At 46.9% G+C, this 13,398-nt stretch overlaps 1 protein-coding gene across 1 annotated transcript in view; it reads right to left on the bottom strand.

Moving 5' to 3' along the window:
- Positions 1–1,616: 1,616 nt before the first annotated feature.
- Positions 1,617–13,398, bottom strand: part of NMRAL1 (NmrA-like family domain containing 1) — a 12,090-nt gene continuing 308 nt past the window's right edge. The window contains exons 2-6 of the mRNA XM_005872950.2: positions 13,271–13,344; positions 7,509–7,747; positions 4,930–5,179; positions 3,238–3,428; positions 1,617–1,906 (exon numbers count right to left, since the gene is read on the bottom strand). Coding sequence (XP_005873012.1) covers positions 1,727–1,906; positions 3,238–3,428; positions 4,930–5,179; positions 7,509–7,747; positions 13,271–13,310 — 900 coding nt within the window. The 5' untranslated portion in view covers positions 13,311–13,344 and the 3' untranslated portion in view covers positions 1,617–1,726. The remainder of the gene's footprint in view (positions 1,907–3,237; positions 3,429–4,929; positions 5,180–7,508; positions 7,748–13,270; positions 13,345–13,398) is intronic.

Here is a 13,398-nt window from a genome sequence, read left to right as displayed (position 1 = left end):
GACCTGTGGGACTTGGGCATCATCACATAGGGCTGGATGCAAATAATCTCTCATGTTCTCTTGCTGGCCCAGGCAGGTTGGAATCCCAAGCTGTCATGGTCTTTTCCCTCCTACCCTGCCCCAGAGGCTCACTGTCCTCCCCTCAGATCTCAGAGGCTGTCCCATCCCCATTAAAGTAGGCCCCTCTAGCCCAGCTGGTGTGGCCCAGTGGTTGAGTGTCAACCCATGCACCAAGAGGTCGCTGGTTCGATACCCATCAGGGCACATGCCCAGGTTACAGGCTTGAGCGTGTGGGAGACAACCAATCAATGTTTCTTTCTCATTGAAATTTCTCTTTCCCTAAAAATCTATAAAAATACATATTTTTAAAAAAGGCCCCTTCCAATTGTTATCCTTGTTCTCTGCAGCTCTATGTCAATCTGTAATTATTTATTGCATATTTGTATCTGGCTCTCCTCAAGGCATGGAGCGTAACATTTTTGGTTAACACTATATTGAGAACCCAGCACAATGGTAAGTGCTTTTTAAATTAATAAACAGATGGCATGAGTTTGGTAGAACTACCACCCCTTCCCCGTGAGTCTCTAGGTACCAAGGGGAGTAAAAAGGGCTGTGATGGAGATTACACAAATCCACAGAAAATAAGGCTGCCACAGCACCTTTGGCCATTGAGCCTTGGGTGAGTAGCCTGTGTTCTCTAGGCCTTTGTTCCTTTTCTCTCAAGTGAACAGGAAATGGCAGGTTGCACCACCTGCCTCCAAACAAAGCAGGGTTGTTACTTCTTGGTTTCATTCTTAGCCTTCGCTGCAAGTAGTGTCACCTTTGTGTGTATGTGTGTGTTTTGTTAATCCTCAACAGAGGATATTTTTTCCATTGCTTTTCAGAGAGAGTGGAAAGAAGGGAGGGGGATAGAGAGAGAAAAACATTGATGTGAGAAAGACACGTTGATTGGCTGCTTCCTACACATGCCCTGACCAGGGGGCAGGGAGTGAACCAGCAATTCAGGTCCGTGCCCTTGACCAGGAATCAAACCCGAGACCCTTTGGTCCACGGGCCTGTGCTCTAACCACTGAACAGCACCAGCCAGGGCAAGCAGCATCACCTTTTCTCAGCAGTGTCCAATTATGGTCACCTGGGGCCACAGACCTGCCACATCCCGTGTGCTTTTTCCCCAGCCTGTTTTGACGATCACGCACATCTTGAGGCTGCACCCAGGGGAGGCCCCACCCTCACAAAGAAGGAATAAGCTGTCACCATTGACCTTACTAGCTTTCTGGAGACGAAGGGTGTGTGTGCAGGGATGTCAAAAAGTGTTGCTCCTGGCTGAGTCATGGGCTCTGTCTACACTTTTGAGTGAATTTCAAATGTGGAACAGGGTGGTCAGAGCCACTCCCTGGCTGTGGTCACAGTGCTGTTTCACAACTGTTAGACTAAACTTAAAACTGCATTTGAGTCCTATGTGTCGTTACCAAGCACCTCTTCCGCCCTCACACCCCGTCGCTGCAGGAGGAGAGGACTGGCCCCCCACCACTCAATGTCTCCTGTTAGAATCAGTGCCCAGCAGCTGCCACCCCAGCTCAAGTCCCAGAAACAAAGCCCCTTTCTTTTGGAAGCCATCTGTGAGAACAATGGTTTTTATTTAAAAAATAACTTTTCTGTAACATAAGAAAGGATCATTGTGACTGCGCCTCCCCTCCCCCTAGATGGCATTGAGAGGTGGGCAGGGTCACAACCTGGAAAAGTCTTCTCTGTGCTGCTCCAGCCACTGATCCAGTGTCCTGGCCTTGGGGTTGAGCCTCAGGGTCAGTTCGATGTTCCGGTCGGGTTTCAAGGCATAGAAACGGAACATGTTGGCCAGGTCCTGGGCACCAGGGAAGCCAAGCTTCTCGTAGTCCTCAGGGGTTGTCTGGAAGTAGAGGGGGCGGGAGGGGGGGGTCTGTGAGGATCCATCAACATCTCAGCATCCCGCTGAGGTGGTGGGGGCTGGGGGACACCTCAGTCCCTACCAAGGTCCTTGCTAAGTCCACCTGAAACCATTCTAAAAGTTTAAAGACCAGCCCTAGCTGGTTTGGCTCAGTGGATAGAGTGTCAGCCTTCGGACTGAAGGGTCCCGGGTTCAATTCTAGTCAAGGGCACATGCTGGGCTGCGGGCTTGATCCCCAGTGGGGGGCATGCAGGAGGCAGCCAATCAGTGATTCTCTCTCATCACTGATGTTTCTATCTCTCTCCCTCTCCCTTCCTCTCTGAGATCAATAAAATTTTTGAAAAAAATAATAAAAATAAAAGTTTAAAAACCATTGTTCTGGGTCAATTTAAGATCTTGAGATGAAACCTCAGTTCCTTCCAAATCAGAACTGTTTACATCACTTTCTTGCTCAGAAACCAAAGCTGTTCCCCTTTCCAGACTGAATTGGATCTGAACCCCTCAGATCCTCCACAACCTGCCTCACGCTTTTCTTTGTTTACACAGTGACACATGGCCACTTAGGGCCTTTTTTCTAGTGCACATCATTGTGCTGAGCTTCAGGTCTATTCCATTCAATCCTCGTAACAACTCAAGCAGAGGACACTATTCACACACCCATTTCATGGATAAGGAAACTGAAGCAGAGAGGGGTCAGGGACCATGCCTCAGATTATACACTGTTAGGTGTTAAGGGCAGGGACTGGGATCCAAGTCTGTGGGGGTCTATCTGGCCCCAAACTCCCATCATTATTCTATTTGGGTCTGGGGGCTCTGCAGGTAGCTTTTGTCTTTTAACACCTAAGAGTGTTAATGAGATTTTCTTTAATGAGAAGGTCTTACTTTCATAATGGGAATGACAACAAGAAACCCAGGGGGTCTGGACTGGAGGCCTGCGGGTCGGTGGGGAAAGGAGGGTACTGTGGGCCTCCCACCCACCCAGCCAGGCCAGGTATGTGTGTGGGGGGCTATCTCTCTGGCCTCCTCCCTCTTCTCTTCCTTCAAGACACATCCCAAAGGAGCCCAGCAGCCCTGCATTCTCACTCCTGGCCTTGGCCCCTGCTGTCCCCTTTTTTGGAAACCTTCCTCCCCACTTGGTCAACCACTTATGCCAGACATGTCACTCAGCAGCCACACTTGGCTCCCAAGAACAGCACAACATGGATGTTCACAGCTCTGATGAATTCAGATTTACCTTCTCCTATATCCCCCTTCCTACTACCCACAAAGCCCTCCTGGGGGTTGAAATGACCAGCAGGGGCCGAGGGGCTCACCTTGGCATCGTGCACGGTCTTCCCAGTGTGCTTGGAGAGCAGGGCAGCATACTCCTCCGCTGTGTGCCTGCAGGTACTGAGCCCAAGGTTCTGGCCGATGTATTGTTCTGGCATCTTCAGCAGACTGAGTACCACAGGGCCCAGGTCGGTGACGGACATGCCATCCATGGGTATGTCACCCATGGGCAAGCCTGGGGGAGAAGGGGAAGAGAGACATGCTGGCACATGACATGTCCTGGAGGGGACAGTGGGGTAGAGACTAGTACCAACCGGACATCTGCACAGATCAGCACGTGGCATGACTTAGACACTTCCTGGTATCTATGTCAGCAGAAGCAGCAGTGGAACTGAATTGGAAAATGGGATTCAAGCCTGGCCAGCATGGCTCAGTGGTTGAGTGTCGACCTATGAACCAGGAGGTCACAGTTCGGTTTCTGGTTGGGGCACATGCCTGGGTTGCAGGCTCGGTCCCCAGTGTGGTGCGTGCAAGAGGTGGCCAATCAATGATTCTCTCTCATCACTGATGTTTTCTATCTCTCTCTCTCCCCCCCTTCATCTCTGAAATCAATAAAAATATATTTAAAAACAAAACAAAAAACCTCTGAGCCTGGGTTACTCCATTCTTAGAGTGGGGAGAACCCTGGACTGGCCGACCTCTCTCAGGGCTGAGATGGGAGGACAAGGGACAGGAAAGGAAGGGGCTTCAAAAGGTCCCCTGAGAACAGAGTGGTACTCTTGGGCCCACTGCTCCCAAAACACTGGCCTGAGTGTACTTGGCCATATCCTGAATTCCTCATGTGGAACCCGGTGGGTGGGTTCTCCAAACACCAACTCTACTGACAGGAATGCTTGACAAGCCAAGGCCAGGACCTGGCCCAGAGAATGACTTGCTGCCAAATTGTGATTCTGTAGATGGAAAGGGACAGCAGTGTTTAGATGTGAGCACTTGGACCATGCCATTTTCCTCATCTATGAAACGGGCCCGTAGCAACTGCCCATTCAGATCACCCAGGGATCTTGTGGGGATGAAGGTCTAAATCAGAACACAAGGGGTGTCTCTGACTAGTTTTGCAAACTATAACGGGTGGTACCCATGTGCCAACACATGGACCAGACTGCTTGCTCACCAGTGGGCAGGTCTTGAGAAAGGGTGAGCCAGTGTTTATGCACAAAGGGGTGGGGGTGGCCCGCTGAGGGGACTCACCCCTCCCACTCGGGCCTCCTGAGTGTCCTGCTCTACTCCACTGGCTAACAGACAAGACACAAATTGTATAAGATTCCCTCCAAGCCAGGGTCCAGTACATCCAGCCATGTAGAGAATTGCAAATATGGGCATTGAGAAGAAAGTGCTTTCCACTTTGTGAAACCTACAACTGGGTCTCGTCTTCCAAATCCTCTCATTTTTGAAGGAGAAATAACAATAACTGCACTTGTCTCTGTAAAGCTTTCCACCAGACAAAGACTGTAACACATCTCTGTAGATTTTCTCATTGCCCCTGTGAAAGTGAGTGTTATGCCCATTTCACAGAGCAGGAAGCAGAGGCCCAGCAAGGTTTCTTGCCTTGCTTACAGTCACAGACCTAACGTGAGAGCCAGGACTCCGGCCCGGAACCATCTGAAGACAAGCCCATGGTTTTCTGGGACAGCCACAGTGCCACACAGAGCAGATGCTCAAGGAGGAAGGGCACTCACTCAGCAAGTAGCTCTTTCCATCCGGGGCTTTCTGGGGTCGGAAGTAGGAGAGGAGGTTCTCGAAATAGCAGGGCAGCCGCACACTGGTCATGGGAACACCGATGTCCCGGAAATATTCCTCCACCTCTCCTTTGCCGTCAAAGTGGCCTGCTGCCAGTCTCCCCGCCGTCAGCTTCTTGATGTTCTCCAGGCCGCTGTAGACCACATAGTGAAGGCCCAGGCGCTTGGCCAAATTGGCCAGCAGCTTTCCCTGGATGGCAGGAAAGGAGAAACCGCAAAGCCAGGAGGATGTGTGTCCCTAATCACATCCCAGCCCTCCAACCCAAGCTGCCACTGTGCCTGATGCTAAGAGCCTTACACCACTTATTCTTCAGATAAGGCCCCTCTTCCAGAATGATGCTGACACATGCTATCCTACCCTTTAACACGGGATTGTAAGCCTATGGCGCCCATAGAACCTTGCATCACTTCTCTAGATCATCTGGATTATTCACTTTCTGATGTGCTTGGCTGCAGCCCACCTCTGTGCAATCTGCTGCTAGTCCTCTTCCTTGGAGAGCCCAGGATTCCACAAGGGAGGTGCTGCAGCTCAGTGGTGAAGCACACAGGCCACTTGGGTTCTGGTCCTGGTTCTGCACTGCACTACGCGATGCTGGAAAAGCGATCTAACCGTTCTGGACTCGTCAGTTAAACGGGGACAATACTACCTGCTGCATAAGGTTGTGTAGGGGATTGGCTGGTGGCCTCCAAAAAGACACGTCCATGTCCTAACCCCTAGAACCTGTGAATGTAACCTCATTCGGAAAAGGTCTCTACAAGTATAATTAAGGAACTTGGGATGAGATTACCCTGGCTTACCCCTTAACCCAAGACAAGTGTCCTTATAAGAGATAGAGAAGACACAGAGAAGTCCATGTGAAGACAGAGGCAGAGACTGAAGTGATGTGGCCACAAGGAGAACTGACAGCCCCCAGGAGCTGGAAGAGGCAAGGCATGAAATCTCCTTTAGAGTCTTTGGAGGGAGCAGGAGCCTGGCCCTGTCAAAAACCTTGATTTTTGGACTTCTGGACTCCAGAACTGAGAAAGAATAAATTCCCATTGTTTTAAGCCACCTGGCTTGTGGTCTTGTTACAGCAGCTGTGGGGCACTAATACAGGTTATCAGGATGCGACGAGAGCTGCTTCAACCAGAGAAGCTGTCTTTGTCTTCTCTATGGAATGAGCTTCCATGTAAGATACAACCAAAGAAAGGGTCAAGGCTAAAAACAAGTTTGGAGACCAGTGATCCAGTCCAATCCCCCTTTACTTTACAGAGGAAGAAAACAAAGACCAGAGCTGGGAAGTGACATGTCCAAACACATAGCTGTGGATGAGGCAGGACTGAAAACTGAAGTGCGTAACTCCCAGCCTAGGGCCTTTCCTCTGGTACCAAGTATTACCTTCCACAAAGACCGGAGTGTCCTCTATGTGTCAGGCTCTCTGCCGGTGTCTCGATTTTCAATGAGACAAAAAGATGGCCACGTCTCATGGTTCCTCTCATATCCCTGTCACCACCATTGAGGTCAGTGATGGCGAACCTTTTGAGCTCGGCGTGTCAGCATTTTGAAAAACCCTAACTTAACTCTGGTGCCGTGTCACATATAGAAATTTTTTGATATTTGCAACCATAGTAAAACAAAGATTTATATTTTTGATATTTATTTTATATATTTAAATGCCATTTAACAAAGAAAAATCAACCAAAAAAATGAGTTCGCCATCTCTGAGTGTCATAGGTTCACCATCACTGACCTAGGTTCAATAACCACCTAACTAGAGAGAATCTGGGTGGAAAACAGAATAAAGGGAAACAGAACATGTGAAAAGGGACATGGGGACTTTCTGGGTTGATGGAAATATATTTTTATCAAAAGGCAATTACATGGGTTTATTTACTTTCAAATTTTATCAAACTAATCAAGAGAATTCTAACCAATTGTCATTTTTAATTCCAGACCAGTATTTAATCATTATCTCTTCATTTTAAGACTTTTAATAAAAATATCATTTTTAAAGAAACATTTTTTTTATCAAACTGTACAATTAAAATGTGTATATTATAAGAAATTATGGGTCAAAAGAGTTAGATTTTTAGAAAGTATAAGAAGTCATTGGATGACAAAGGAAATAAGTGGTTGCCTGAGGCTGGGGGGAGGGGTGTCGGGAGTGACTATTAACAGGTACGAGGTTTCTTTTTGGGGTGATGAAAATGTTCTGGAATTAGGTGGTGGTGATGGCTCTACAACTTTGTGAATATGTTAAAAAACAATGAATTGCACACTTTAAGAGGGTGACTTGTATGGTCCATGAATATAAAAGAGAGTCACTGGATGAGAAAGCAGCCTCCTCTTACCCGCATCAAAATCTAGGAGGGCTGCATGGAAGCGAGGGAAAAGGACTGCAGGTTCAGTGGTCCTAGTCGGAGTGAGTCTCACAGGCAAGTTAAAGCTGCCTCCAAGGAACCAACAGGGACCTGGGAGCTCCTTTTAAGATGCACTGCAACTCGCCCCAGCCTCCCCACACCCTCCAGCCTGCCCTCACCTGCTTGACCTCCTGCTCCCGGCTGCAGTTCTCCCAGTAGTTAGTCACGATGAAGGTGGCGTGAGCCCCGGTCAGAGCCAGTTTCATGCTGGCCTCATCATCCTGGTCTCCCTGCACTATTTCTGCACCTTGCAGCTTCAGTTCCTTTGCTACCTTCTGCCCAGGGTCCCGGGTTACAGCCCGAACCCTGAATGTCCCATCTTCCAAGAGCGTCCGGGCCACTGAGCCCCCCTGGGCACCTGCGAAGAGTCAAAAAGACCTAAAGGGTCGAATGTGCCTGGGAGTCCTGCGAAGGTTAAAACCCTGAAGGGAATGCTCCACCACAGCGGGACGCCCAAGACACTGGTCACCTCTCACTCTCATTAAACTGCCTTACACCGATTTTAAATAACAGCTTTCATGAGATAGAATTCATTTACCCATAATTAAAAGTGTATAGTGTAGCCCTGGCCGGGTAACTCAGTTGGTTAGAGCGTTGTCCCAATACACCAAAGTCAAGGCACATACAAAAATCAACCAATGAATGCATAAATAAGTGGAACAACAAATTGATGTTTTTCTCTCTCTCCTTTCTTCTCTAAAAATCAATCAATAAAAAATAAGTGTATAATGTAGTGGTTTTTAGTGTATTCAGAGTTGTGCAACCATCATCACAGTCAATTTTAGAACATTTTCATCTCCCCAAAAAGAAAATCATACCCATTAGCAGTCACTCCCCATTCTCTCCTCCCTCCAGTCCCTGGCAACCACTAATCTGTTTTGTGCATGGACTCCTTCAACATGTGGCTTTTTGTTTCTGGCTTCTTTCACTCAACATGTTTTCAAGGTTCATCCATGTTTTAGCAGGCATCACACCTATATCTTTTATAAAATTTTAAAAATATTTACAGATACCAAAAGGGATAGTGACACTCATGTACCCACCACTTAGCTTAAGAAATAAAATATTACCTATACCTTTTCGGAAAAAAAAAGATTGAGAAAATTACAAAAATTAAAATAATCAAACGGAAGAAAATACAAATCATCCATAAATACAGGGTGGAGCAGCCCTAGCTGGTTTTGCTCAGTATGTAGAGCATCAACCCACAGACGGAAGGGTCTCAGGTTCGATTCCAGTCAAGGGCATGTACCTCAGCTGTAGGGGCACGTGCAGAAAGCAACCAATTGATGTGTCTCGCTCACATCGATGTTTCTCTCTCTCCCTCTCCCTTCCACTCTCTAAAAACCAATGGAAAAATATCCTCTGATGAGGATTAAAATAAATAAATAAATAAATAAATAAATAAATAAATATAGGGTGGAGCAAAAGTAGGTTTACAGTTGTGAGTATGCGAAAAAGGTTATTGTTTATTATTATTTAACTAGTGCCCCGGTGCATGGATTCATGCACATTGAAAGGAAATTAATTAGAAGGTGGCCGGTGGGGCAGGACTGGGCAAGATGGGCCGGACACACCCTGGAGCCAACCTCCTGCGATCCCTCTCCAGCCAGCCACACCTGGGGTGGGGGGGCGCTGCAGCTCCAAGGGCGTCTGCAAAGTGAGCTGGGGTCCCTTGGGCAGAAGGGGTTCCTGGCCCTGGCCTGTGGGGATAGGGCCAAAACTGGCTTTCCAACATCCCCCGAGGGGTCCCAGATTGCGAGAGGGCAGGATTGCAAGAGGGCGGTTCTCAGGTGATGCACCCCGGAATCAGGCTCCCTCCTCTCTGGTTCCAGGGTACATCACCTGAGAACCACCGCTGCCAAGTCACTGCAGCTCGGCAGCTCCTGCATTGAGCATCTGCTCCCTGGTGGTCAGTGCGCATCATACCTACCAGCCGGTCGGACGGTCGCTTAGCCTTTTATATATATAATTATCTTATTATTTTCCATAAAAACAGGTTTACTGTGCCATTGTGACATTCTTTTGAGTTAATAAAACTACTGTAATAATCATAACCTGCATGTCTTTTTTCCAAACAAACAACTGTAAACCTACTTTTGCCCATCCCTGTAAGTACAAGAACATTGGCTGCTGCACTACTTCCAAGGATGGAAATTTATAGACAAACTGTCCTTTGGTAGGATTCTGGTTATATAAGTGATAAATCCATACACAGTCATTAAAAAGAATGTGGCAGGTCTATATGTATGGCTCGGATTGGTGCCGATGTGTCCTGGAGTGGAAAAGGCAAATTGCAGAATTGCAATTACCCTCATACAGGTCCAGATGGAATGTAAAATGGTAGTCACTTTGTAAAACAGCCTGCCAGGTCCTCAAAATGCTCAACATAGAGTTACCATATGATACAGCAATTCTACTCAGAGGTATATACCCAAGAACATTGAAAATATACATCCACGCCGAAACCGGTTTGGCTCAGTGAATAGAGCGTCGGCCTGCGGACTGAAGGGTCCCAGGTTCGATTCCGGTCAAGGGCATGTACCTGGGTTGCGGGCACATCCCCAGTGGGAGATGTGCAGGAGGCAGCTGATTGATGTTTCTCTCTCATCGATGTTTCTAACTCTCTATCTCTCTCCCTTCCTCTCTGTAAAAAATCAATAAAATATTAAAAAAAAAAAAAAAAGAAAATATACATCCACACAAAAACTTGTACATGAATGTTAATAGCAGCATTACGAACAATAACCAAATGAAATCTATACACCAAAAGATTTGTGGCTGCCAGGAGCCGAGGAAAATTGGGGGAAATGGGGAATGATTGCTAGTAGGTGTTCACAGAAGAAACATCCAAACCTGTAGATGATTTTTTTAAGTTTATTTAAGCCAAACTGATGACATCACCAGGAAGCAAAATTTTAACAGGTTGAGAAAATGCTCTGGAGAATGAACATTTTGCAGCTTTAAAACAAAACAAAAAGTCATTGATTTTAGGGAGAGAGAAAGAGAGAGATAGAAACTTGTTGTTGCACTTATTTATGCATTCAATGTTGATGCATGTATGTGCCCTCACGGGGAATCAAACCCACAATCTTGGCGTATTTGGACAATGCTCTAACCAGCTGAATTACGCTGCCAGGGCCTAGAGCTTATTTTATACATTAAAATCTAGGAAGTCCTGGCCAGGGGGCTCAGTTGGTTAGAGTGTTGTCTCATACACCCAAAGCTTGTGAGTTCAATTACTGGTTAGGGCTCATATGGGAAGCAACCAATGTTTCTCTCTCCCGTCGACGTTTCTCTCTCTCTAACAGCCCTAACTGGTTTGGCTCAGTGGATAGAGTGTCGGTCTGTGGACTGAAGCGCCCTGGGTTCAATTCTGGTCAAGGGCACATGCCAGGGTTGCGGGCTCGATCCCCAAAAGGTGGTGTGATGAAGGCAGCCAATCAATGATTCTCTCTCATCATTGATGCTTCTCTCTCTCTCTCTCTCTCCCTCTCTCTTCCTCTCTGAAATCAATAAAATTATTTTAGAAAAAAAGGATAATGTTATATTGGAATTCAGTGAGTCAAACAGAAGACGCCACAGTTAGAGGGCCAAATTTGGAGTCTTTATTGCAAACGCCGGAGGCCGTGAGAGGACTAAGGTCTCTCCAAAACCTCGCAGCCCCCAATGAACTTAGGGGTTAGCTTATAAAGGCAAAAAAAAAACCACGTGCTGGGATGGGGGCAGTGTGCTTGGCAGATAGCGTGTAGAAAGCTTGCAGCCTTGAGCACAGCATAGCTCAGATAACCAGAAGACACCTGGCATGGGAGGAACCAAGGACGGACCAGATAATTAAGAGGGAGCAGTGACTAGACTATAGGCTGATAAAAATGTACATTAGGTTACTGACACAGATTCAGATTGCTAGCCCCTCCCCCAAAATGTCTTATTTTCCCCATTATTCGAGCAAGCGTGCTTACAGAAGCTAGAAATAGCAGAGTTACTTCTATCAGGGAGGCTCTCTGGTTTAGTTACTTCCTGGAATGAACAGAACAAAAGACCATCTGTGTTTAGCAGAAAATTTTAAACGGCAGTTCTTACAAAATGGAGATTACGGGAACAAGATGGAGTGCCTATGGTTCAGATGGAGGGCGAGGGACAGGATGGAGTCAGTCCTTTTAAGGCCCATTGTTCAATAACTCTGACACTTCAAAAGTATGTTGCCTTAAAGCCCTAGTACACTGTTGGTGGGAATGCAAGCTGGTGCAACCATTATGGAAAACAGTATAGAGTTTCCTCAAAAAATTAAATATGGAACTGCCATTTGACCCAGTGATCCCACTTCTAGGAATATATCCTAAGAACCCCAAAGCACCAATCAGAAAGAATAGATGCACCCCTATGTTCATAGCAGCACAATTTACAATAGCTAAGATCTGGAAACAGTCCTAGTGCCCATCAGTAGGTGAGTGGATAAATAAGCTGTGGTACATCTACACCATGGAATACTATGCAGCAGTAAAAAAGAAGGACCTCTTACCCTTTGAGACAGCATGGAGGGACCTGGAGAGTATCATGCTAAGTGAAATAAGTCAGTCAGAGAAAGACAAGTATCACATGATCGCACTCACATGTGGAATCTAAGTAACAAAATAAACTGATGAACTGAGTGGAACCAGAGACATGGAAGCCTGGGACAGAGTGCGGAATCTCAGAGGGAAGGAGGGAGAGGGTGGATGGGTGGGTGGGAGGTAATCAACCAAAGACCTTGTATGCATATATGCCCGGCCCATGGACACAGACAATAGGGTGCTAAAGGCCTGGGATGGGGGGGAGGGGTCAGGGAGGGCTGGAGGGGATCAATGGTGTGTGTGGGGGGAAACAAATGTAATACTTTCAACAATAAAGAATTATATTTTTAAAAAAATTATGTTACCTTAGATGCAAAAAGATAATAGATTCACTTAAGGTAGGTTGGTCAAAGAAGCTATAGTCGTAGGACTCAACTACCTGCCATAATCTGCTTCTAGTTAGGACTTTGTATAACCATTCTGTGTGGTTATTTTTGGTCTTCGAGTTTGTAAGGCCCACCATGCAGGCCTCTCCTGGGCTTGTCAGGTTTAGTATGTGGCCCCTTTTCCGTTCACACAGATATGGGGGGTTCTTTTTTGGGGGTGATGAGATCTTCTAAAACTGATCTGGGTGATGGTCACAGAACTCTGCAAATATACCAGAAACCAGTGAATTGTGCACTTTAAATGAGTAAACAGTATGCGACTCATACCTCAATATATGAATTATACCTCAATAAAGCTGTTGTATGTTTTAAAATATATATTTAAGTATATATCATACATAACTATATATGTTATATATATAAAGTACATATATATAGGGTACCCCAAAAATGTATACACACTTTAACAGCTGATAGCTCAATTGATGTTTCTTTTTAGATTTAACCCATTGGAATTAATAACTATTCAAAATGTATACATTTTTTGGGGGAGAGAGAGAGAGAGAAAGAACAAGTGGGGGCAAAATAAAACACTATCGTTTGAAAATAATTTAGATATTTCTAATTTGGTAGGATACTCAGGAAACTTGGTAACAGAGATGGGTGGGGTGGGGGGTACAGAAGTGGGAGGGAGATTTAATGTCGGTATGATGTGCAATCACTACTCATTCAAATAAGTCAAAGTAATTTTTTTAAGATGCAAAGGACATCCGCGCTCAGGGCTCAGGTCCTGTCCGCACGGCCCCGCCGGGGTCAGAGGTCCAGCCTATCGCACCCTCCCTCCTGACCCCCGGGATGTCTCCCCGAGCTGGGGGAGGGGGCGCCCTGGCTGGTGAGAGGTCCCGCGCTTCGGGGCCTCCGATGGGGTGGGGTTCCGCTTACCCGTGGCTCCAAACACCACCACTACCTTCTTGTCCGCCATGCGAGCGGGAGCGGGAGATGCGGTCCTGAGCAGCCTGCGGGGCGAGGGAAGCGCGGTGAGGGCCACGGGGCCGGGGGTCCTGGCCCTG

This window comes from Myotis brandtii, unplaced genomic scaffold (genome assembly GCF_000412655.1).
Source record: "Myotis brandtii unplaced genomic scaffold, ASM41265v1 scaffold397, whole genome shotgun sequence".
Classification (NCBI taxonomy): domain Eukaryota; kingdom Metazoa; phylum Chordata; class Mammalia; order Chiroptera; family Vespertilionidae; genus Myotis; species Myotis brandtii.
This window is presented reverse-complemented; position numbering and strand designations above follow the sequence as displayed.